General features: G+C 42.9%; 2 protein-coding genes across 15 annotated transcripts in view; both read right to left on the reverse strand.

Moving 5' to 3' along the window:
* yaf2 (YY1 associated factor 2) overlaps positions 1–2,558 on the reverse strand; it is a 97,565-nt gene extending 95,007 nt beyond the window's left edge. For 9 of the 14 annotated variants that reach the window (XR_013548642.1, XM_078417066.1, XM_078417061.1 and 6 more), the window contains exon 1: positions 1,785–2,002. Coding sequence is in view for 13 of the 14 variants with exons in the window: in XM_078417066.1 (XP_078273192.1) it covers positions 1,785–1,957 (173 nt within the window). In the remaining variant the exon portion in view is untranslated. Of the gene's footprint in view, positions 1–1,784; positions 2,003–2,430 lie in introns of those variants that run through there. The other 5 variants (XM_078417067.1, XM_078417065.1, XM_078417057.1 and 2 more) reach the window with 1 other exon arrangement.
* A 6,790-nt stretch (positions 2,559–9,348) lies between these two features.
* zcrb1 (zinc finger CCHC-type and RNA binding motif 1) overlaps positions 9,349–25,086 on the reverse strand; it is a 39,878-nt gene continuing 24,140 nt past the window's right edge. The window contains exon 8 of the mRNA XM_078417069.1: positions 9,349–13,684. Coding sequence (XP_078273195.1) covers positions 13,544–13,684 — 141 coding nt within the window. The 3' untranslated portion in view covers positions 9,349–13,543. The remainder of the gene's footprint in view (positions 13,685–25,086) is intronic.

The following is a 25,086-nucleotide window of genomic DNA, read 5'->3' on the forward strand; positions in this document are numbered from 1 at the left end:
TGACATTTCCACACTGGGTGAAAAGTTCTGACCTTCTACTCTATCTATGCCTCTCTTAATTTTAAATACTTCTTTAGGTCTCCCCTCAGCCTCCAACATTCTAGCGAAAACAATCCAAGTTTGTCCAACCTCTCCTTGTAGCTAATACACTCTAATCCAGGCAGCATTCTGGTATACAACATCCTAAACTCCCTCCATAGTCTCCACATCCTTCCAGTAGTGGGACAGTAGTTGCCCAGTCTAAGATATTGAGGAACATACAAGTCAATGGCTTCAAAATGGAAAACAAAAAAAGAGAAATGCAGAATAAAAAGAACCTCACTTTTCTGATACTCTCGCCACACAGCTGAAGCAGTGCTGCATAAAGAATCTACGAGATCGTGGTAACTGACAAACCAGTGGCAAACAATCACCTGGTTTCCAGTTTTGCTAATATACAGTACTTTAAAATCAAGTGTGATTTATGCGCTGAATTTAGCAATTATATACCATAAAAACGATTTGTGCTTCACCATTTCAGAAAAAAAATCCAGTTAAATATAGAACATCTTTTTTTTTTCAGCAGTTATGACATGCGCAAAACATTTTTTTTTTGTTTTCCTGCTGGTTTTTGACTCCCTATTTTAAAACTCCTATCCTGCCCTAATCATTTGACAAATAGCAAAAGGTTACTGAAGCGAACAATGTAAAGGAGCTGATGAATGAAACGGAGATGAGATGAGCCCAAGTTAATGGCAATGTTTAAGATGATTATCTGATTTCATCAGAAGGTTACCTTCATGCCTGCTCACAGCACTAATGTTTGAGTATGAATGAAATAAAATTATTAAAGTTATTCTGAATTTTACATAAGTACTTCTTATGGAAAAGTAATAACCCTATCCCTAAATCACAAATAATGCATACTTTGGATTTCTTGATTCAAATGGTTTCACTGGGAAATTTTTCAATACACTATTCCTAAAGAAAAATCCTATAAATATTAAGCTGGAGGGAGATCAAACTTTGCACTGCAGGATGGTCAGTTTGGCACAAATACTCACAATAGACTCAAACCAATTTCATTACGTCAAACTAGAGTTTCAACTGGCTCAGTGATTTCTTGTCTCATGGCTGATGGCTGTATGTAATAAAAAGCCCAAATAGGGAACTACAGTAAAAAACTGGTTTCAAGATAAACTCAAACAGCACTGATGAAAAGTCATCAACCCAAGATACTGTCTCTCTTCCCACCAAACACTATCTGACCTGCTGAGTATTTTCTGCAGAATCCATTTCAGTTCAATGTATGACAAATTATGTCAAGTTATCAATTAGTCCATATTTTTTAGAACAGTAAACACAATGTAGTTTGGAAGGGAAATATATACAAAAGCTGCTTGATAAGCGTGACTCTTCAAGCTTTTGAGATAATTCTATTCAAGGGCAGAGCCTTTTTGTTTGGTTGGTCAAGTGATCCCACTGCCAGATTCTCAAAGCATGAGACGTTACCGAAAAGAAATGGTCGAGGAACATCTTTTAAGTGACACCAGAAATCTCATTTCATTCACAGATCTCTGACATGTGGCTCTAAATCTGCAAAACAGATAATATGTCGACTAATGTTTGAAATGAAGCACTAAATTTCGAACGGCAAATATGTCCAAGTCTGTACAGATTATGAACGCGGAGACCCCCCCCACTCACCCCTGATCTCCAATCACATTTCAAGAAGTGCAACATTAATTTCCTTATATTGATATTAAGGACGAGATTAAATATAACAGGGAAGTGGAAATACTCACCGTGTTGATGTGCCCTTCCTGACATCACACATACTGCATTTGAAAGCCTCTGCGCTGTTCCTGAACGTACAGACGCTACAGTCCCAGTATCCCTCGTCTGTGGAAGGCTTTGGCTGCCTTTTGGGTCTGTTTTGGACAACAAAAGAAATGGAGAGAGAAGGGAAAAAATACATAGGTACACCGGCTTATCCTGCGAACAGTTTGCTTTTTTTTTTGGCTGATCCCAACTCCCTCCTCCTCCTCCTCCTCCTCCTCCCTCCTCCTCCCCTCTCCCCTCTCCCCTCCCCCCTCCTCCTCCTCCCTTCTCCGCCTCCCCCGCCACTTCTCCTCCTCTAAAGACCTTCGCGGCAATCGGTGCCGATCAAAAGAAAAAAAAGGGCCAGATCGTTTCAGCGAAATCGCAGCTTCCCATGTCAATTTCCCACGCACGCAAGCGCGCACACTGGCGACTGTAACAATCCCGTCCGCCATGGCTGCTACATTGTATCGCGCTCCCCGACATTCTGCTCCACTGCCATCGGCTCCCATTCTGCCTCATCGGTCAACCTCCACCATGAAAACATTTAAAGGGAGCTCTCTGTTCCTCTTCTCTCTCCCAGCCCCAGCCCCCTCCCCGGAGGGAGTGGCGGGTCCGAAAGTACTCTACCTGGTGGGACTCCTCTTGTCTCCCATAACAGCGTTAAGTCCTCTGGTTGTTTTTTTTGGTATTATTATTTATTATTGAAACCAGTCGGGATGGCTCAGGGCTCCTCTGCTAGCGCCTGGATTCCCCCGTCCCTCCCCCCACCCAGCCCCGCCGCCCCCAGCTGTCCGGTGACTCGCCTCACGTGGCGCGCCGGGGGCCAACCAGCTCGCAAGGACTGCAATGAACCACTGGCAGGCTGCACAAGGCGGTGGGTTTGCACGGCAGCGAGGTCTGCAGCCTTGCGCCTCGCCCCCCAACGCCGGCCACAGCGGGAAGGCAGGGATGGCACCATGAAATTTATCTTTGCTCCCGTTAGCAAATCGCTGGGAAGTGATTTTTTTCGTGTTTTTTTAAATTTTTCTTTCTCTCTCCCCCCTCCATCAAAGAGGAAGCAGAATCCCACAGCCAGTCCCCACCCCTTTTATGATGAAATGCAATGACATCAGCAGCCCCACGGCAGGATATCAGAGGCAGCAATTGAATGAATGAATGGGACCGCGGGAGTTTGTGCAACACTGGGAGCTTGATGGGCTGCCACTGGAACAAAGACATCAACGCGGGAGAAATGTTAGAAATGACATTCGTTTTAAAAGTCGTTTTGTTTGTAAACCAGCATCTGCAGTTCCTTGTTTCTATAAAAACTTTGGTGTTGAGTTTACTTTCTAATTAAAAAAAAGTAGGGCGCTTGTTAAACGCAAGACAAGCCGCAGCAATGACCAGAGTACAACATCAAAGTGATGTTACTTATATCGTGTGTTTGTTTATTGTTACCAATCTGCAGGCGGTGAGACGGTGCCGCTCGATAGCAAATACTTAGGTAGTGTCCTCACTAATGGAATGCGTTTAGCTGGTCTTGCAGAGGGCCCACGTGGCTTCTTATTGTTGCAAGATAAAGCCTTGATTCCGAGACAGATGCGCCTCCTCAAAGCCTCGGCTGATTTATTTGGCGTTGCCATGAAGGCCTCAACGTTTCGGTGATGACTGTGCGGGGTTGAGGGAGTTGAAACTCAAACCAACAACTGACATTCAACCACTTGCTTTAACCGAGTTTTCCTTCCTTATGTTCTTGGAGCAGAATTATGCCACTCGGCCCAAAAGTCTACCCCGCCATTCAATTATGGCTGATCTATCTTTCCCTCTTCACCTGCCTTCTGCCTATTACCTCTGGCCGATTCTTGATGAGTACCGGCGTCAATCTCCCCCTTAAAAATATTTATTGACAGCCGTCTGCAGCAATTAATTCCACAGGTTCACCAGCCTTTGACTAAAGAAATTCCTTTTCATCTCCTTTCCAAAGTTACATCCTTTTATTCTGAGGCTATGTCCTCTGGTCCTAGACTCTCCCACTATCCTCCCCACATTTACTCTATCCAGGCCTATCACTATTTGGTAAGTTAAGATCAACTCTCATCCGAAAAATCAACTGCACCAACTGTATGTATATGAACGCTGCATTATTCCAGCACTTCATATATTTTGTAAAACAGCATCTACAGATCTTACATGTATATCCTCAGTTGGTATTCCTCCTCACCGCCTTTCTCCAAATGATGCTTTGCCAAGATCTTGGAAATCTCAAAGAGGGTTTGGAACCCCTCGCTAGATTTCCCCCCTACCTTTTCCCTCAACTGATAAGTCAGTGCTCCTTGGAAGAAGCACTGAGAGAAGCAGATGTATAGAAGTACATGGGTGTGGCCTTGGGCAGGTGGGGTACCGAAGGACAAAACTGCCAGGCAAGGTCTGCGGCAGGTAAGGAGTGAATTAACGTGTGGGATAAAGCTACCTGCCCTTGTTCTCACCTGTGGCATGTGCTCCTGTCCATGACAGTCTAAGTAGATGAATCATTGCACAGTCTGAGTGAATTTAAACATGTACCATTTATACTTAGTGCACCCTCCTTTGTATTTTGGACTGCAAATGAGATCAGTACTGAACAGAACTGGGCAACTGAGGAACTGTGGACCATCATCAGTACCAGAAATGTGCATTGCCACAATCGGGAATCTGGCCCAGCATATCCCTCGCTTAACGGTTAGGAAAACTAGGATCAGCCCAGGTTGAATGAGCACAGAAAGCCTTGCAAGGAGCAACAGCAGATTTCCCCCAAAATGATGAACTGGCAGACGGAAACAACAAAATTATATTTGAATGGACAGTCAATACCCACAGCCAATAGATTGAATCAAAACTGCAGTCATCCATGGTAGTGGACAGTTAAGGTGACCATTTTGTGGAACACCCATGGTCTATCTGTAATGACCACATTGAGGTTCTGGTTGTGTGTCATTTCATGTAGTGTTTCTGTCCCAATCCTGCTCTCTGCACCTGGAGTATCTAGCAGCGAAGTGCCGTCCTTTCTATCACCCAAGGAATTCATCTCCATTATCATGCACATTCCACACTAGGCAGGCGATCGGCTAGCATTGGAGGAGCTGCACCCTTTACATGGTGGGTGCCTGAACATTTAGAAGCCTTTCAACAAATATCTCAACTGTTTACAACTTGGATAAATGACAGACAAAGAGGGATCAGAAGATCTATCAACTGCTCCAAAATTAAACTACACGCGTGTTGACTCGCCATTTAATTAGGGAATGGCAGGAGAGAAAAAAAGTTCTCTCAGGCAATTACAAGCACGACAGAAGGTCAAATTAATTATGCATACCTCAAATTGTTACTCCACTTTTCATCAACAGGATGCAATCTAGCCCAACAAAAATGCGGTCAAGTTTTGTTTTTGAAGCACAGCAAAGACCATCTGTTCGCTCGGAAAAAGGCTGCTAACATACAGCCTATTTCAAGCTTTTACTGATCTGAATGTACTTCCCAGGTTCCATTCCAATCTGTCAAAGTTACTCCATCAATGTATATAACCTGGCCCTTTCTGTATTTTAAATCAACATTAATTTTCTCAAAGTTAAACAGGTTCTTGTATATTTTGCTTGAGAAATCTGGGTTAATCACAAGAAAGCATTATCCCAACTATCCATTATATGTTTCAAGACTATCATATCAACCATAAAATAAGAGGGCCAAATATGAATGGTGCACAGAAAACTAAAGATAAGGCATCTTTTGATTTTCAGAATGATGCGTCTTGTGTTAGGTATAATTTGTCTGTATCGATAATTAGCCTTCAATGGCCTGTGCACAATAACACCTTGATTATTTACCCTGTCTGCCAGTTCAGTGTTGTTTTCTACAAATAATATGCATATTCTGTGTTGGTTGAACCTACTTGTATAATGCTACAATTTACCAGTGACCAGATGTTTTTGCAGTACATTACACTTCTCTACTGTTTAAACTTTGCACAAATATCCTTATGATCTTCAGACATATCTCCAGATCATCAAAAAAAAAAAGCCATCAGTACTGGGCACAACATGGACCCCTGAAGGATAACTCCAGGGCAATTCACAACTGATGAGCACAGCTTTTGGACAGTTGGAATTGAATTAATTCTCAATCCAGCATATTAACTTTTCATTGAAACAACGGGATAGTAACACGGTACCTTACCAAAGGGATTCTGAAATTCCAAGAAGAAAATATCAACAGGATCAATCCTATTAAATTGCGGACTTTATTCTGAAAGTGAATCTGCAGAAAGCAACGGGTCTGGAGGGAGTCCCTGGCCGACCCCCCAGATCAGCTGGCAGAATCTATCAAAACCAATCTTATTTACCAGCTCTTGGTCCATAGCCTTCACTGCCAAAGCAATTCAAGTGCTCATCCAGATATTTGTTTGAACGTTTTGACACAACCAACCTCCACCATCTTCTCAATGCATTCAAATACTCAACATTTTTTGAGATCCATGGTATTGTTCACCAAGGTCTCACTGTTCCTCAATACACTCAAGTGGCCTACCATTCATGTTGCATGACTTGCCTTTATCAGACCATCCATTTTGTACTTAACAGGATTAAATTCCATCTGCCATTGAGCTTGTTTTATTCATTAATATTGTTCTGTAACCTAAGATTATTCTCTTCATTATCTTTATCAACAATATTAATCTTGATGTAGACACAAAATGCTGGAGTAACTCAGTGGGACTGGTGGGAAAGAATAGATGACGTTTCAGGTCGAGACCCTTCTTCAGACTGAATGTCAGGGGAGAGGGAGAGAGACCAGAGGAGACTATAGGAGAGAGAGACTAGAGATATGGAAGAGTAAGGTGTGAAAACGACAGATCAAAGAAATGCACAATGGTTCATTGTTAGCTGAGGGGAAGGTGACAGCGAGGCATAAAATCAGTAAAATTAGTCAAGAAACTAATTGGAGAACTAGAGTGGGGAAGGGTCGGAGAGAGGGGGAAAACAAGGATTGCTTGAAGTTGGAGAAATCAAAATTCATACCTCTGGGTTGTAAGCTCCCCAAGCGAAATATGAGGTGTTGTTCCTCCAATTTCCGTTAGGCCTCTCTCTGACAGTGGAGGAGGCCCAGGACAGTAAGGTCAGCATGCGAATAGGAGGGGAAGTTAAAGTGTTTAGCAACCAGATTACATAGACCTAGATGGACATCAGAAGTGTTCCGCGAAACAACCGCCGAGCCTGCGCTTGGTCTTGCTGATTTTTAGTACACACCTGGAACATTCGGTACAGTAGATGAGGTTGGAGGATGTGTAAGTGAATCTCTGCCTCACCTGAAAGGACTGTCAGGATCCTTGGATGGAGTCGAGGGAAGAGGTATAGGGACGTGTTGCATCTCCTGCGGTTCCAGGAGTCCCTGGTGAGGACGTGGTTTGGGTGGGATAGGATGTGTTAATCAGGGAGTTGCGGAGGGAGTAGTCTCTGCAGAAAGCAGAAAGGGGTAGAGATCCCACTGGAGGTGGCAAAAATGTCGGAGGATTATGTGCTGTATGGGGTGAATTCATAAATTTTGAAGTCATCTGCAAACTTACTATTCATGCCTCCTACATTCGTATTAAAATTATTAATATATATTAATGCAGACTTGACAGAAGCACACAAGCTCCTGAGGGGTCTTGACAGATGTGGAGAGTATTTTGGAAGAAAAGGATGCAGTGAATTTCTATAAGTTGATATGGAGGCTGAAGTCTCAGTGAATATAAAAGTTGCTTGCTGTTGAAACTGAGGGATTAAAGCAATCTCAGGAAGGAATTTGGCATTAAACAGGAAGTACAGATTTTATATGAAATGCTCATGAGTGGAAAACAGAGATTCTAGGGAGGAAAAACTGCCAGTGGTATAAACATAAAGATTTAGAGGTCATTGCTGGACTACCATCACTGGAGTCAGGTTTTTGCCATAAGTGCCTTTTCATGCCTTTTTTGATGATTTCAGCAAGATAATGCCCTTTTCACGATCGAGTGCCTAAATCAGCCATTTTTTGCCGTGTTAACGTAACTTACAAGAAAATTTCCACAACCAGGACGAAACCGGGGGTGCCACCGTAGATCGTTCATTCGTGGGTGGTGGACCAGGCCCCAGTCTTTTGCAGTCAGGCTGTAAGTGGGTGTTAAGTGGTGATTGGAGAAGTGGTCGGTGGGGAAGGGTCCAGTCTTTTCAAACTGGAGTCAGGCTGTGAGTAGGTGTGAAGTGTTGGTTTGGGGAGGGGGTATCAGGGTTAAGTTTCTGCTTATCGAACCTGCAGTAGAACCCGTTCAGATCATTGGTCAGCTGACAATTGTCCAAGGAGCGGGGGGGGGGGTGGTTTCCTCTTGTAGCTTGTGATTTCTTGCAAGCCCTTCCAAACTGAATAAGGGTCATTAGCTGAGAACTTGCTCCTCAACTTCTCAGAGTACCTTTCCTTAGCAGCTTTGATTCCTCTTCTCAGCTTGTACTTGGCCTGCCTGTAGAGGTCTGCAACCCCACTCCTGTAGGATCTACCCCTGCAAGCGTCAAAATGCCTAAAGTCAAGTCACCGCCTTCTGAACGATTTGGTGAGAGTGTACGGGAGTGATATATTCTCTACAGACAACTGTGTGCGGTTTTGCAAAGCATGTGAGAACGCAGTGAATCATGAGAAGAAATATTTTGTCTCCCAGTATATACAGACAGCTAAACACGGCGGCAGAGAAACTGAAGGCGGGAAATACGTAAGCTTGTCTCCTCACTACATTTACTGCTGGCTCCAGTCGCAAATCTGAGTTTTCGAGTGATCTATGCAAGGCATTCATTGATGCTGTAATTCCACTGTGGAAATTGGAAAACAAATCTCTCGGAGGTTTTTTAGAGAAATACACAGAGGAATATATACCGAGCGAGTCATCATTACAGAAAAATTATGTTTACAGCAACTTCAACATTGTTGTGCAGAAAATTAGAGATGAAGTTGCATGCACCAAAATATGGATCTCAATAGACGAGACAACCGATGCTGTGGGGAGATATGTTGCCAATGTGGTCATCGATACACTGGAGGCAGGTCAACCATCAAAGGAGTATTTGTTGACATCCGCTACCTCCTCAGCCCGTTTTGACTAGGTGGAGTACATGGCTCTCTGCTGTACTCTACTATGCTGCAAATTTTGAAAGATAAAATAAATCATCAACTGTTTTGAAGAAGAATCTGCTGCAGTCAGGATCTTCTTTGAAATCATGCAGAAAAAGTCCCTCCACCACGATCTTGTGTTTATTGCTTCCAATTTTGAAACTTCCCAAAAGCTCTCATTTCCCTTGAGAAACGTGGCGAAACATTAGTGAATAACTTGCAGATTTTCAACAAAGTAACTGACGATATTCGTAAAGTTCCTGGCGATGTAGGTAACGATATACAAGGAAAATGTGAGAGTAATTTTAGGTAACAAAGATCTTGAAGAAATACAAAACAATCTCAAAGGTAGTTGTTATGCACAAGATATCAACATGAATATAGAGTCTATAACTTGTTTCAGGTATGCACCAGTAACCTCCGCTGGGGTAGAAAGAAGTTTTTCACAACTGAAGCATATTCTGTCTGACAAACGGCATAGCTTAATTTGAAAAAAATGCTAGTAATTATGTGCAACCAGGCAACTTTGGTCATTTAATGTAGCATACCTTTATATTATCATTTTTAACTACAATTTGGTAGTGGAAAGACATGCCTTTTTATACTTTTTTTTGTCAATAAACGCCTTTTTCATGCCTTTTTTCTAATTTTATTATGCCTATTTGCCTGCTTATTTCAGAGATTTTTAGCGCCTAAACATCCGGCTCTAACCATCACCATGGCAGGCTCAGGACTGATGTTGAAAGATATAGTCAGGCTGAGAGATTGCCTTGTGGAAATTCCTCAATCAGCCCTTCATCAAAGCCTCGTATCAAGGTGGTAATTCCTAATAAGATAATGGATTCCAAAGACTGTGATCATTTCAATGTATATTCTGGGAGCTGACCTACAAAAGCATCTGCTCCCAGACTGAATGGTCATGGGCAGAGCTGAAGGAGTCAATACAGAATTACCAGTGGAAATGGGAAGAAGGATGTGACGAGTGGTCAGGAAAGGTAGTGCTTACCTTATGAAAATGAATATTTTACATTACAGTTAAGGATGTGCATTTTTACTGTACACATTTTACAAATGCATAGATGTGATCAAAGCTAGGAAAATTACTTAATTGCAAAATCCATGAAAAAGTAGCGAGACATAGTGCCTATTGTATGATACCGTAATGCAGGATGTCAACACCACTTTCAAAGGCTGCTGCCAATTATCATCTTATTTAACTAATTCATATAGTTTCTAGATATGCAAATTTATTAACCAACGTTACAAAACAACAAAACCTTTACCCCACCACTAAACAGCACTATATTTTCTTGGATTCTAACATATTATTCGACAATTCAGATCAACTAGTTTTGCATTTGACACCAAATACTCACACATACTGGCTGTAAACACACACATACTACTAGCCGGGCATAGACCCATTGGGCCCAAATCTCTCCAGCAACCTCTCCTGTGGGCCCGAAATATCGTAAGTCGAAGCATCGTAAGTTGGGGAGCTTCTCTATCAGATCAAGTGGCTGGAAACGAACTGCGGCTCGCTACAGATCGCAGCCGTTTGCACCATCGCAAAGTCGAAATATCGTAAGTCGAAGCATCGTAAGTTGGGGAACATCTGTATTAGATTAACGGACCTCAACTGTGCACGCGTGGACCTTCTCCCATTATGACGTTGAAAACGCAGCTCTGCGGCGACGGCCATCTTGTTTGACCCTGTGCACCACAAGAGGAAGGTCAGGCGCGGGGCATGCCATGCCAGGACGGGCGTCGGTCCTCCCAGCGGGGGGGGGGGGGGGGGGAGAACATTTATTAAAGTTTCAGCTGGATGGTTCAGCAGCCCCCCTTATTGGCCGCCACTACTGTCACTCTGGTGAGTCCCATTGTGACGTTGAACGCGGCTGACGGCCAGGGAAATGGAAAAGTGATTTTTTAAACTTTAAAATGTCAATAACTTTAAAAATATAACACCAATGTGAATGAAACTTCGCTAATGCACACCCCAGGACAATGATGAGTAAGGTGGGTCTATCGTGTACTGTTTTGGCTGTATTTCGGGAGCACGGGGCGAGTGCCTCCCTCTCCCCCCTTGCCTGCCAATGGCCCCGGGGGACACTCCCTGGCTGGCAACGGGGCTACAGATTGTCAGTTGGGGAGGGTTGCCGGGTCCGCAGGAGAGGCTTGCACCCAATGGGGGTTGCCGCGCCGCAAGAGAGGTTTGCACGGAGGGTTGCCGGGCCTACAGGAGAGTTTTGGACCCAACGGGACCACGCCCGGCTAGTAACTTACAAAATGGTACACACTATTAATCACAGTTGCATAATGGAATGCAGTACTTACAGTAGTTAAGCTTACCAACAGTCAAAATGATGGAAAGTAATTTCCCAGTGCTACTTATTCTTTACTCACACATAGTAATTAATTTTCCGCATCAAATCTCATGGGAACATGGATGATGCACTGTTTAACAATGAAAGAATCATTACATCAAGTAACACATTTGTGTTATTGTGCTCTGAGATTATGTTTCATCCAATCTGTCCCTTTAAGACAAAACCCTTTGTCCATCTTGGCCACTTAAACACACAAGAGATCATTGCTGGGATTTTGTAAAGTTGAAATTACTATTATCAGTAAATAGACAGTTTCAGATCCAAATGGCTTTGGTATAGATAAGGTAACAATAACCATATTTTTGGAAAAAACCCATTAAATTACAGTAGGTAAAACAGGTACAGTAAACCCTCATTTTAACAGACCTCTTTATAATGGATTTTGGTTACAGTGGACTGACCTACGGATGGCTACCCATACTGCTTACTGTGCCGGCTGTCCCTGTGCTACCCTTGCCTCCCCTGCCACTTGCAGCACGATTACCCCCGACACGCCGCCTCCCCAGCGCCTCCCCAGCGCTTGCTGCCTCAGCACCGCCTTCAGCTTGCGCCGCATTCTGGCCTCTTGTAGTGCCGGCTGTCCCCACACCACCCCCCAGCTCGTGCAACTTCCAGGCCAGACCTTCTGTCATGCCTACTTCCTCCACCCACCCTTACCTGCACTCCTGTCGCCCACGGGCCGCGACCACTGGCTCCGTCGGCAGGCCGAGGCCGTCAAACCACCTGGATTCCAGGCCCAGTTCCAGAATGATAGTCTGAAGGATGTCGACCTGAAACATCAACTATCCATGTTCTCCATAGATGATGTCTAGCCTGCTGAGTTACTCCAGCACTTTGTGTCCTTTTGTGTATTAACCAGCAATTGCAGTTGTTTGTTTCTACTATTTATACAATAATAATACCATACTTGGTTATAACAGACAATCGGTAATAATGGACACCATTTCCCCTCCCCCCATGGTCTGTTACAACAAGGGTTTACTGTAATTAAGAATAAATATGCAAGTAATAGCTAGGACATTTGGGCAGCCTACCAGGGTTTAAGGGATGTAAACGGTCAAGCCACACTGCTTTAAGTCCAATTGCTTTAAGACATAACCCAAGGTCAGAATTTAATGACAGATGTGAACTTCCCAGTTGGATGTTGCACATGCTCTAAAACTGGACAGAATAGCCTTTCTTCTTCAACTCAGGGGGTATGGGGAGAAGGCAGGAACGGGGTACTGATTGAGAATGATCAGCCATGATCACATTGAATGGCGGTGCTGGCTTGAAGGGCTGAATGGCCTACTCCTGCACCTATTGTCTATTGTCTATTAACTCTAATCAAAATCCAAGGTCTTACGGTTTATTTCGATAGACTATGGTTGCACCAAACATACAACAAATGGAAATAAAAGTTGCCAACAAATATAACAATGTGAATAACTTCTTACATGTTCAAGAAATTGAATATTAATAAAACAATGGGAATTTTTCATAAACCTGAATTCACCATGTGATCTGTTGAAGAGAAATTACAATGACCAAAGAAATTAAAGTTTTTGATAATTGCACACTGGAATGCAAATGAATTATTCACATTGGATGGAGCTTTGAAGTTGTTTTTACCCACCTTTTACGTATATTACTTATGCTGCAAATAAAATCTTTGGCTAATACACCGTTATAAGGTAACAGTATCTTTCTGCATATTCTTTAAAAATTCTGGAGGCACTGCCATTTCAAATGACAATTAATTCCCGCTTTTATTCTCAAGTGGGAATAATATTGGTCTGAAACAACTCTTGTGTTATTTTTATATGCTGTATTTTATAAAGTGTTTTCTTTGTTTGGAATAAACAATAATTTTGCATTGGGCAGCAACAAAAGCTTTCATGATTATGATCTTCACAACAAAATTCAACCCATAAAAGCCGAGTCAATATTAAAATTTGGCTACGACAGGCAAAAACATGTCCATTCATCTGTACTTGTTGTGAAGTATTCGGATGTGGAAGTGGTTGGCATGCTTCACAATAATCCTTTCACCACGAGTAAATAAATCATTAACAAGATAAAACAAAATCACATATTCCAAGTATCAAAATATTTAGTCCATATATTTGTAATGGTTTTGGGGACCCAAAAAGCCATAAATTTTAGTTGAACTAATCTGGACCATTTAAACACAATTTCTCTCTTTAAATAAATATGTAACCCTCATTGTAATGAAATACAATCTAGTCACTCAGCTCCTCTTCATCACTGAAGTATGCACTTTTCTTTATCCGTGGGCGCTTCGACAGTTCAGATGTTGAACATTCATTTGCGTCACCAGCAGTCTGTTTACGTCTAAGTTCTTCCTCCTCAATTTTTGCTTGCTGTTGAGAACAAATATTAATATTAATAATTAGGTTACAGATGTTCCTAATTTCTTTGGTGGCACTACCTTACACAACATGGATATGTCCTAATTCAAGACGTTTGTATTGCAAGCGGGCACTAATTATAATGCAACAAATCTGTTGTCAGTCTCCAGTGAATGCACCTTAACTCACAGTGAAACAGTGCAAACTAAAAATTAACTAGAATTTCCACCTGAGCATGCCTTGAGGAACTAACATTGTGCACAGAATTCTCAATCCTTGGTCTCTGCCTGACGTAATTCTTCAAAACAAAGTAGACTGAGCTGACTTAACAGTAAGGCTCAGGCAGCATATTCGAAGAATATCTCAGAATATCGCGACAATCTTTATAAACTCTCTGTCCAAACTACACCAAAAAAAATTATTAAAAGGGATTTAAATAAATAAAAAGTACAATTTATTTAAAACTTTAACCAAACAACTAAAAATAAGGAAGCAAAATAATTCAAGAACTTAATATTTTTCCTACTGGCAGTGATCCCCTTTAAATGGATAGGATTATAATTCCTTCACTTGTTCTCACTAGTATCAAGTTCAAAGCCCAAACACTCTCTTCAGAGAGTTATTTCTCCATGACCAATTTCAATATCAGGTCTAGCAATTGAGTATTCAGTCAGATGCAATAGGTGATATCAGCCAGCACAATCATCACTTGTAATCGTTATATATGCATGGTTAAACGGAATAAAAAAACATGCCACTATCTCAGTCCTAATGCAGTGTCTCACCCTGAAATGTCAACTATCCCCTCTGCCTTCAAAAATACTGCCTGACCTGCTGAGTTCCTTCAGCAGTTTGCTTTTGTTCCAGATTCCAGAATCTGCAGTCTCTTGCTTCTCCAATATATCAGTTAGTGTTTCGTAGCCATGCATCAGCAGCATGTTATTGAGAATTGTGTCTCAAAATGGAACAATTAAATTCTTACTTGCAGCACGAGATATGCAAATATAGTACTCTGTGAACACCTTGATAAATAAAAAAAGTTCTGTGTGTGTGTGAGTGTCCGTGTGTGTGGCCTGATGGTTGTTGGAAAGAAGCTGATCCTGAACCTCAACACAGTTTTCAGGCTCCTATACATTTTTCCCATGGGTAGGAGGGAAATGAGTGTGGCCAAGGTTGTATGGGTCTCTGACGATGCTGGTTGCCTTTCTGGAGGCAGCTACTCCTATAGATCCCTGCAATGTAGGGGAGGTCAGTACCTGTGACGCACTGGGCAATGTTCACCAGATTTTTGCAATCTTCTTTGTTCCTGGGCATTCGAGTAGCTGAACAAGGCTGCGATGTATCCAGTCAATATGTTCTCTGCTGTACACCTGTAGAAGTCCATGGGAGTATTCAAGGCCATATCAAATCTCCACAATCTTCTATGGAAGTAGAGGCATTGATGGCATTTCTTTATGATTGTATCATGATTGCACGATTGCTGGGTTCAGAAAAGATCTTCAGAGATATGCACACCCAAGAATTTGAAGTTTTTGACTCTCTCCACAAGTGTGGATCCTCGACCTTCCTCTTCCAAAGTCAACAATCAGTTCCTTAGTTTTACTGGTGTTGAAAGCAAGGTTGTTGTTCTGGCACCATATGGCTAGTCGACCGATCTTCCTCTTATATGCTGACCTCATCACCTGTAATTTGTCCAACAACGGTTGTGTCGTCGGAGAATTTGAAGATGGAGATAGAAATGTTTCCGGCTATACAGTCATGAGCATCGGGTGAGTAGAGCAGGGGGCTGAGCATACATCATTGAGGTGCTCCTGTGCTGATGATTATCGAGGAGGAAGTGTTGCTGCCAATAAGCGAGTTTGGTATCTCGACTGTGCATACGCAGGTCATAGGTCACCTGTGCTAAACATTCTCGCCAGCTGAGCTGCTGCGTGTATACAGATCTGCGTTTCATCCGTATTTTCCAGTTTTGCTTCTTCGAGGTAAGAAAATACTACTTTCAAAATGATTATTTAGGTGTATTTATGGTGTGGCGTAGACAAATTGTAATGGGCCCTGTTTCTTGTTGAGGTAGGAGTTAATATGAACCATAACTAGCCTCTCAAAGCACTTCATCACCACGGACATTAGTGTCAATAGTCACTGAGGCACGCCACCAAACTCTTCCAGGGCACTGGTATTATTGATGCCCTTTTAAAACAGGTGGGAACCTCAGACCTCAGTAATGAGTGGTTGAAGATGTGTGCAAAAACACCAGCCAGTTGATCTGCACGGGTTTTAAGAACACAACCAGGTATACCAATCAAGTCCAGATGGTTTCCTAGAGGGTATACCCTCCTCAAGGATCTTCTGAAGTCTTTTTCCCATGGTAGAAGTATCAAAAAATAGGGCATTAGTTTAAGGTGAGAGGACGGAGAATAGTTGATATCTGGAATCTTCTTCAGACTGATCGCAGGGAGGTGCGGGGAAAGGAAATAAAGTGAAAAGGGGCCAGACAAATCCTGGTGGCTACAGATGACCTCAGGCCAAAGGGGTTCCCTGATTGGTGGAGGCTAGAGATAGAAACAGGTGTGAGCCCAAGAGGAATGCTATATTGCTAATTGTGAAGCAAGTTGAGGACTTTTAGTGGCTTCTTATAGGGAAGAAACTGGTGCAAGGTCAGCTTGGGTTCAGAAAAGGGAGTGGTGGGGGAGAAGTAAAGGGGAATGGTGTGTTGGAGGTGAGAAAGGGAAGTGTTTGTAGGTTACCTAAAATTGCAGAATTCATTGGGGGAAGTACCCATTTTGGGTGGGAAGGGATGAGTGACCCAAGAAGCTTCAGTGATTAGGTCCCTTTGAACAACATTACCGAATTATGCACAATTTAAACAAATCACCAATATTATGTTTTGTGGAACAAAGTAGATAACTTCAGATATTTTTCCATATAATATTGGATATGCCATATTCTTGTCCACTCACTCAACTTGCATGTATCCCCATTAAGCCTCTTTACATCTTTCTGCGTTTTCAAAATGTTATCTAGTAATGTATCATCAACAGACTGGGAAATATAACATTTGGATCCCTCAGCAAAATGGTCTATCCTGTGAATAGTTGCAATCCAAGCACTGATTTCTGCCAACTCCATTCATCACACCCTGTCAACCAGGACTCTATTAACCAGAAAAAGATCCACTTATTCTCAACCTATGTCTATAGTTCTAATTATTCCCAATTTTTGCTTTCTGTCGGATATTTTTCAATCTAAATCAGTACATTACCCTCAGTTCCATCTGCCCTAACAATTTTGACCAATGTCCTGTGTTGAACCCTGATTGAAAGCCTTCTGAAAATCAAAATACCCCATATTCATTGAGCCCCCCTTATATATTCCACCAGCTGGATGTTCAAAGAACTTCAGTCGATTAGTTAAACATAATTTTCCTTTCATAAATCCATGTTGACTCTGGTCAATCCTATTATTCTTTTCAAGATGCTCCAGTAGTACATCCTTCACCTGAACTCTCATAACTCCCCACCAATGACACGGATAACAAGTTGATCGTTTCTTGCTTTTTTTCTCCCTTCTTGAATAGTGTGGTTGTATTTGCCTCCATTTCTCCATGGGATGATATTTGCCTCTATTCCTCCAGGGCAATTTCAGAAATTATAGAATTTTGTATTCACCATTCACCAATAGCCACCTCTTTCAAACCTCTGTGATATAGATCATTGCGTTATTTGCATTTATCTTACAATTTCACCACTCGTATTCTTTTTCTTACTCACTTCTGTCAGTTCTTTTTTGGCACTAGATCCTTTTTCTTACATTTTTGGCAAGTTTTTTGAAACGTTAGCACTTCTGCCCCACGGATATTGTCAGACCTGCTGAGATTTTCCAGTCTTGTCTGCTTTTAACTTCAGATTTCCAACGTCTACAGATTTATTTGCTTTATAAGTAGTGGTCAAGAGCTGATTTTGGAGGGAACTAGACATTGTTGACAGCAGATAATAGCAAACGTGTAAATATAGTAGATAGTAGATGAATAGTATTAAAGTTCTGGAAGGTAGGTTGGTGAATTGGAAAATAAGGCGGCAAATGCAATTTAATGTAGTTAAAGTGGGAAGTGAAGTATTTTGGTATGAAAAATAAAATGGAATAATTTTCAAGAACATATAGGAGCAGAGATGCCCCAAAGGATACAGACATAAACTTTTAAAAGCTGCAGGACAATTTGTTTCGTTAAGAAAGTAACAACCAAAATTATTGGTTAGGCCCCAGTTGGAGAACTATAGTTAATTTTGAACCAGTGCAGGGTATGGAGGAGATTTACTGGAATGGTAGTCATGTAAGGTTTCAGTGGTGTAGAAAAAAACCCAGCAGCTGTTTCCTTTGAAATTAATTAAAACGTACTTTCAAGCTGTGCTTAATAACAGTGTTCAATTTGGGTTCTGTCAGGAACAGTCAGTTTTATATTTCATTACTTAATTCCAAATGGATTAAAAATAAACTCAAATTCAGAACATACCCTGCACATGGAGACATAAGATACTGCCGATGCTGGAATCTTGCACAAAAACCAAACTGCTGGAGGAACTCAGTATGTCACGCAGTATCTGTGGAGGGATATGGAGAACCAGAGGAGCAATGGTGGAGAGATGCCTGGGTAGCCAACATGCCAACATTGAATTTTCCAATTTCAGGTAATAAACCTTAAGCCGCTGTCTTCTCTCTTTTGATTTACCTAGATCCTCTCATACCCATCTTTCTTTCCACTCACAAATCAATTTTCACACTTTCCAGTTAATGACATCCTTCCTATAGCAGACCAACTGGAACTGTACACAGTTCTCCAAATGTTTTGATAACAACTTGTATAGCTGTAAGGCGGCACAAAGGTATAGTTGGTAAAGCCGCTGCCTCACAGCGTCAGAGACCTAGATGTGATCCTGACCAGTTGATGTCTATGTCGGGTTTGCGCATTCTCCCTATGACCATGTGGGTTTTCTCCCGGTGCTCAGGTTTTCTGCCACATCCCAAAGACATGCGGGTTTGTAGGTTAATTGTCCTTTGTAAATTGCACCCAGTGTGTAAGGAGTGATGAGGAAGTGTGATAACATAGAGCTGGTGTGCACAGGTGATCGAAGGTCGGCATACACTCAGTGGGCCGCTGGGCCTGTTTCTATGCTGTTCCACTAAAATAATATAAACATAACATCCTGTAATCAGTGCACTAACCAATGACTGTAAGTGTGCCACACACCTTCTTCACCATCAAGTCCAACCGTGTTGCCACTTTCATGGAATTATGTACCTGGACCCCTAGGTCTCTGTGTTCAACAACACTCCCCAGACCCCTATACTTTACTGTGTCTATTATGCCCGTGTTTGCTTACCAAAATGCAGCATTTCACATTCTCGCTGGAGTTTACACCCCCCCCCCACCCCCCCAAGCCTGCGTACGTGAGGCACAAATGCAACTCGCTGACCAGGTATTGAGGGTAGAGAGTGACTGCCCGGACTCCATGGTCATTGTTTTGGGGGACTTCAAACAAGGCTAACCTCAGTCGAGAGCTCCCAAAGTACAGACTTCATGTTACCTGCCCCACCAGAGGGGAGAGAACACTCGATCACTGTTACACTTCAATCAAGAACGCATATCGCTCTGTTCCCCGGGCGGCTATGGGTCTCTCAGATCATTGTTTAGTTCACCTTATTCCGACCTACAGGCAGAAACTAAAATCTGCTACGTCTGTGGTCAGAACAATGAAAAGGTGGACAAGCGAGGGCTTTGACTGCACTGATTGGAATGCGTTCATGGAAGCAACCACAAGCCTCGATGAGTAGATAGACACTGTGACATCGTATGTCAGCTTTTGCGAGGACAGTTGCATTCCCACTAAGACCCGGATCTGGTTCAACGACAAGCCGTGGTTTACAGCAGAACTCAGACAGCTCCATCAGTCTAAAGATGACACCTACAGGAGCGGGGATACAGTCCTCTACAGGCAGGCCAAGTACAAGCTGAGAAGAGGAATCAGAGCTGCCAAGGAAAGGTACTCTGAGAAGTTGAGGAGCAAGTTCTCATCTAATGACTCTACTTCTGTTTGGAAGGGCTTGCAAGAAATCACCAGCTACAAGAGGAAACCCCCCCGCTCCTTGGACAATCGTCAGCTGACCAACGACCTGAACGAGTTCTACTGCAGGTTCGATAAACAGAAACATAACCCTGGTACCCCCTCCCCCCCTCCCCAATCACCACTTCAAACATACTCACAACCTGACTCCAATCTGCAAAGACTGGACCCTTCCCCACCCACTCCTCCCCAATCACCACTTCACACCCACTTACAGACTGACTCCAGTCTGTAAAGAGTGGGCCCTCGTTCACTACCCGCCCCCTCCTTGCTGCCCAACATTAGTCTGGCTACTTTTACATCTCCAACAATAGAAATTGAGGAGGTGGAGAGGCTATTCAGAAGACAGAAATGCCAGAAATCTCCAGGACCGGACAATGTTTCCCCCTCTACCCTCAAGCTCTGTGCCGAACAGCTGGCACTGGTCTGCACAGACATTTTCAACCAGTCCCTGCAAACCTGTACTGTCCCTGCCTGTTTCAAAGTCTCCACTATTGTCCCTGTACCCAAAAAGACAAAGATCACTGGTCTAAATGACTACAGGCCTGTCGCACTGACCTCTGTCGTCATGAAGACCTTTAAAAGACATGCTGGCCCAGCTGAAAAATATCACGAACCCCCTGCTGGACCCTCTGCGGACCAATAGATCGGTGGACGACGCAGTCAACCTAGGCCTGCTTCATCCTCCAGCACCTAGACCGCCAGGGGACCTATGCAAGGATTTACTTTGTGAATTTCAGCTCTGCATTTAACACCATTGTGCCAGAGCTACTACACTCCAAACTCTCCCAGTTGACTGTCTCTGAACCCCTCTGTCAGTGGATCGTCAACTTCCTGACCTACACGAAGCAGCATGTGAGGCTGGGAAAGCACATCTCGGACCCGCACACCCTCAGCATAGGAGCACCGCAAGGCTGTGTCCTCTTCCCTCTCCTTTACTCTCTCTGCGCCTGCACCTCCACAGACTCCTTCGTCAAGCTTCTGAAGTTTGCGGATGACACAACCCTGATTGGACTGTTCCAGGATGGGGAGGAATCTGCCTACAGACAGGAAGTGACACAGCTGGCATCCTGGTGTCTTCGTAACAACCTGGAGCTCAATGCTCTTAAGACAGTGGAACTGATAGTAGACTTTAGGAGAGCTCCCCCTCCCCTCCCCCCACTCACCATCAACAACACAACAGTCACATCTGTGGAGTCATTCAAGTTCCTTGGAACCATCATCTCCAAGGACCTTAAATGGAGGGCCACCATCGACTCCACAGTCAAAAAGGCCCAACAGAGGATGTACTTCCTGCGGCAGCTGAGGAAACACAATCTGCCACAGGCAATGATGGTCCAATTCTATACTGCCATCGTAGAGTCTGTCCTCACCTTCTCCATCATGGTCTGGTTTGGCTCAGCCACCAAGCACGACGTCCGGAGGCTGCAACGAATCGTTCGATCAGCTGAAAAGGTTGTTGGCTGCAACCTTCACCCCATTGACGAACTGTACACTGCAAGGGCCAGGAAGCGAGCGGGTAAGATCATCTCTGACTCCTCTCACCCTGTCCACCAACTCTTTGAAGCACTTCCCTCTGGAAGGCGACTCCGGACTGTCAAAGCTGCCACAGCCAGACATAAAAACGTCTTTTTTCCGTGTGTAGTATTTCTACTCAATAACCAAAAGTCTGCAGCCTCCTTTTGCTCTGGTTTATTTCATTGACATGTTTAAACTATGTTTTATTCTTAATGTTTTATTCTTAATTGTTTACTGTATGTTCGTGTTGTTACTTGCAGGCGGAGCACCAAGGCACATTCCTTGTATGTGTACATACTTGGCCAATAAACTTATTCAATTTATCCAAATTATACTCCATCTGCCAATCTTTGTCATTGTCCACTATATCATAAATTTTTGTGCCATCCACAAACTTACTAACCATGCCACATAGTTACATCATTAATATAAATAAGGAACAAATGTTGACCCAACATCAATCTACGTGGCACACCATATTGTTTCAGGCCTCTGCTCTGTAAAACAACCCTCTACCACCACTTTCTTTCTCATACCTTCAACACAATTTTCTGTTCAATTGGCTACCTCGCCCTGGATACCATATGATTTAGCCTTTCAGACTAGCCTTCTATGTAGTACCTTGTTAAAGGCCTTGCTGAAGTCCATGTAGACATCATCTAGCATAATGCCTTCATCAATTTTTCTGGTCATCTCCAAAAAATTAAATCAAATTTGGGAAACACAATTTTCCACACATAAATCAAATCTCTTGACCAAATTTGTCAGACACTATTTCCCAAGCACAGTGCCAGAGTTCAGACAAGTGGAGACAATTTCACCTCATCTTGATTGTGCCTAGTGTATGGTGTTACATTTGCTACCCTCCAATCTGTGGGAACTATTCTACAATTCATTTAATTTTCTAAGATGACAATCAGTGCACCATTTTTTCCTCAGGTACCTCTTTCAAAACCTGATTATGCAGATCATCAGGTTTTGGGATTTATAACCTTTGAGTGCCATTGATTTCTCCAATATTTCTTTTTAAACTAATGCCAATTTCTGCCAACTCCAGAACTGTAATCCTTCACAATTAACAGGAGATTTTAAATGTCTTCCATGAAGACAGAGTCAAAATATTTGACATCTTTTCATTCTTACACATCCATCAATGCTCATAATACGAATTAGGAAGAGGAGGTTGCTACTCTACTTGTTCTGTCATTTAAAAATATTGTAAATTATCTGATTGCAATCTCAGCTCTTCATTCCAGTCGAGCAACAGTAACCTTCTACCCCTTACCAAGAGGCTATCTACCTCTGCCTTAAAATTAGACTCTGCTTCCACTGTCCGCTGAGGAAGAGGTTTTGATAGATTCATTACCCTCAGAGAAAAAAAAACGCACATCCCCTCAGACTGAAATGGGTACCCAGAGGAAGCCCACGTGGTCACAGGGAGACCATACAAACTCCACATGGACAGCACCCGAGGGCAGGATCGAACCTGGGTCTCGAGCGCTGTGAGGCAGCAGCTCTACAAGCTGCACCACTGTGTCACCAATGCCTCATTTAAGTAAATCAGAACCAAGCAATAACATTCTATTATCTTTTCCAAGTAGTTGAAATTGGGGGTAGGGAAAAGAGGTTGGGAGGATGGGAAGACAGCAGTGGCAGTGGGTTGGACGAGGGAGGCAGTGGTGGTAGGAGGGAAGTACGATTGAGGACATGGGGTAACAAGGAAGAGAAGGGACAGAAGAGACAAAAGAAGAAGCCATCAGGGGCTAGGAAAGTGTGACTGAGGAGGGATGAAAGGTGCAGTGCGCACTCCATTTGTTTTTGCCCTAAATCTAAACCAGCAGAATTGAGTAATAGGGAAGAAACCTCAAGAAAACCCTAAATCAACAAAGCTTTTGTGGCAATATTCAATAAACGAGTTCGGTAGCTCTATAAATGCAAGGAATCATGGGATTTGTCAAAGGTCATTCGGGATAAACAAAGAGCGTTGCTAGTGATCGCGAACACAGCGCTGTATAAACTGCGTATGCGTATTGGGCGGAACTCTGTGTAAAAATAACATTTCGGGCTGAGTTTTCAGCCTACATTGCATTCAGAAAGTATTCAGACCCCTTCACTTTTTCCACATTTTGTTATATTTAAAAATTGATTAAATTCAATTTTTTTTATCATCAATCTACACACAATGCCCCAGAATGAAGAAGCGAAAACAGATGTTTAGAAATTTTTGCAAAGTAATTTAAAAAACCCCCTGAAATATCATATTTACATAAGTATTCAGACCCTTTGGACTGTCACTCAAAATTGAGCTTAGGTTCATCCTGTTCCCACTGATTATCCTTGAAATGTTTCTACAACTTGATTGGAGTCCACCAGTGGTAAATAAAATTGATTGGACATGATTTGGAAAGGCACATACCTGTCTATATAAGGTCGCACATTTGACAGTGCATGTCAGAGCAAAAACCAAACCATGAAGACGAAGGAATTGTCCGTAGACCTCCAAGACAGGATTGTGTCGAGACACAGATCTGGGGAAGGGTATAAAACAATTTCTGCAGCATCGCAGATCCTTAAGAGCACAGTGGCCTCCATCCTTCTTAAATTGAAGAACTTTGGAACCAACAGGACTCTTCATAGAGCTAGCCGCCTGGCCAAACTGAGCAATCGGGGGAGAAGGGCGTTGGTCAGGGAGGTGACCAAGAACCCGATGGTCATTCTGACAGAGCTCCAGAGTTCCGCTGTGAAGATGGGAGAACCTTCCAGAAGGACAACTATATCTGCAGCACTCCACCAATCAGGCCTTTATGGTAGAGTGGCCAGACGGAATCAACTCCTCAGTAAAAGGCACATGACAGCCCACTTGGAGTTTGCCAAAAGGCACCTAAAGGACTCTCAGCCCATGAGAAACAAGATTCTGTGGTCTGATGAAACCAAGATCGAACTCTTTGGCCTGTATGCCAACCGTCACGTTTGGAGGAAACCAGGCACCGCTCATCACCTGGCCAATACCATACCTACGGTGAAGCATGGTGGTGGCAGCATCATGCTGTGGGGATGTTTTTCAGCGGCAGGAACTGGGAGACTAGTCAGGATCGAGGGAAAGATGAACGGAGCAAAGTACAGAGAGATCCTTGATGAAAACCTGCTCCAGAGCGTTCTGGACCTCAGACTGGGGCGGAGGTTCACCTTCCAACAGGACAACGACCCTAAGCACACAGGCAAGACAACACAGGAGTGGCTTCGTGACAAGTCTGTGGATGTCCTTGAGTGGCCCGGCCAGAGCCGGATTTGAACCCGATCGAACATCTCTGGAGGGACCTGAAAATAGCTGTGCACTAACGCTCCCCATCCAACCTGACAGTATTTGAGAGGATCTGCAGTGAAGAATGGATGAAATTATCCAAATACAGGTGTGCCAAGCTTGTAGCGTCATACCCAAGAAGACCTGAGGCTGTAATCGCTGCCAAAAGTGCCTCAACAAAGTACTGAGTAAAGGGTCTGAATACCGATGTAAATGTGATATTTCAGTTATTTCTTTTTAATTTCTTTGCAAAAATTTCTGTGTCTGACAATATGACAGTACTGAACTATACATTTAATTTGTGAAAACACCTGTTTTCGCTTTTGTATTATGGGGTATTGTGTTTCGATTGATGATAAAAAAAAAAGAATTGAATCCATTTAAAAATAAGGCTGTAACGTAACAAAATGCAGAAAAAGTGAAGGGGTTTGAATACTTTCTGAATGCACTGTAAGTAATGAGACAAGTTAACTTGA

This window comes from Rhinoraja longicauda, chromosome 20, assembly GCF_053455715.1.
Source record: "Rhinoraja longicauda isolate Sanriku21f chromosome 20, sRhiLon1.1, whole genome shotgun sequence".
Classification (NCBI taxonomy): domain Eukaryota; kingdom Metazoa; phylum Chordata; class Chondrichthyes; order Rajiformes; family Arhynchobatidae; genus Rhinoraja; species Rhinoraja longicauda.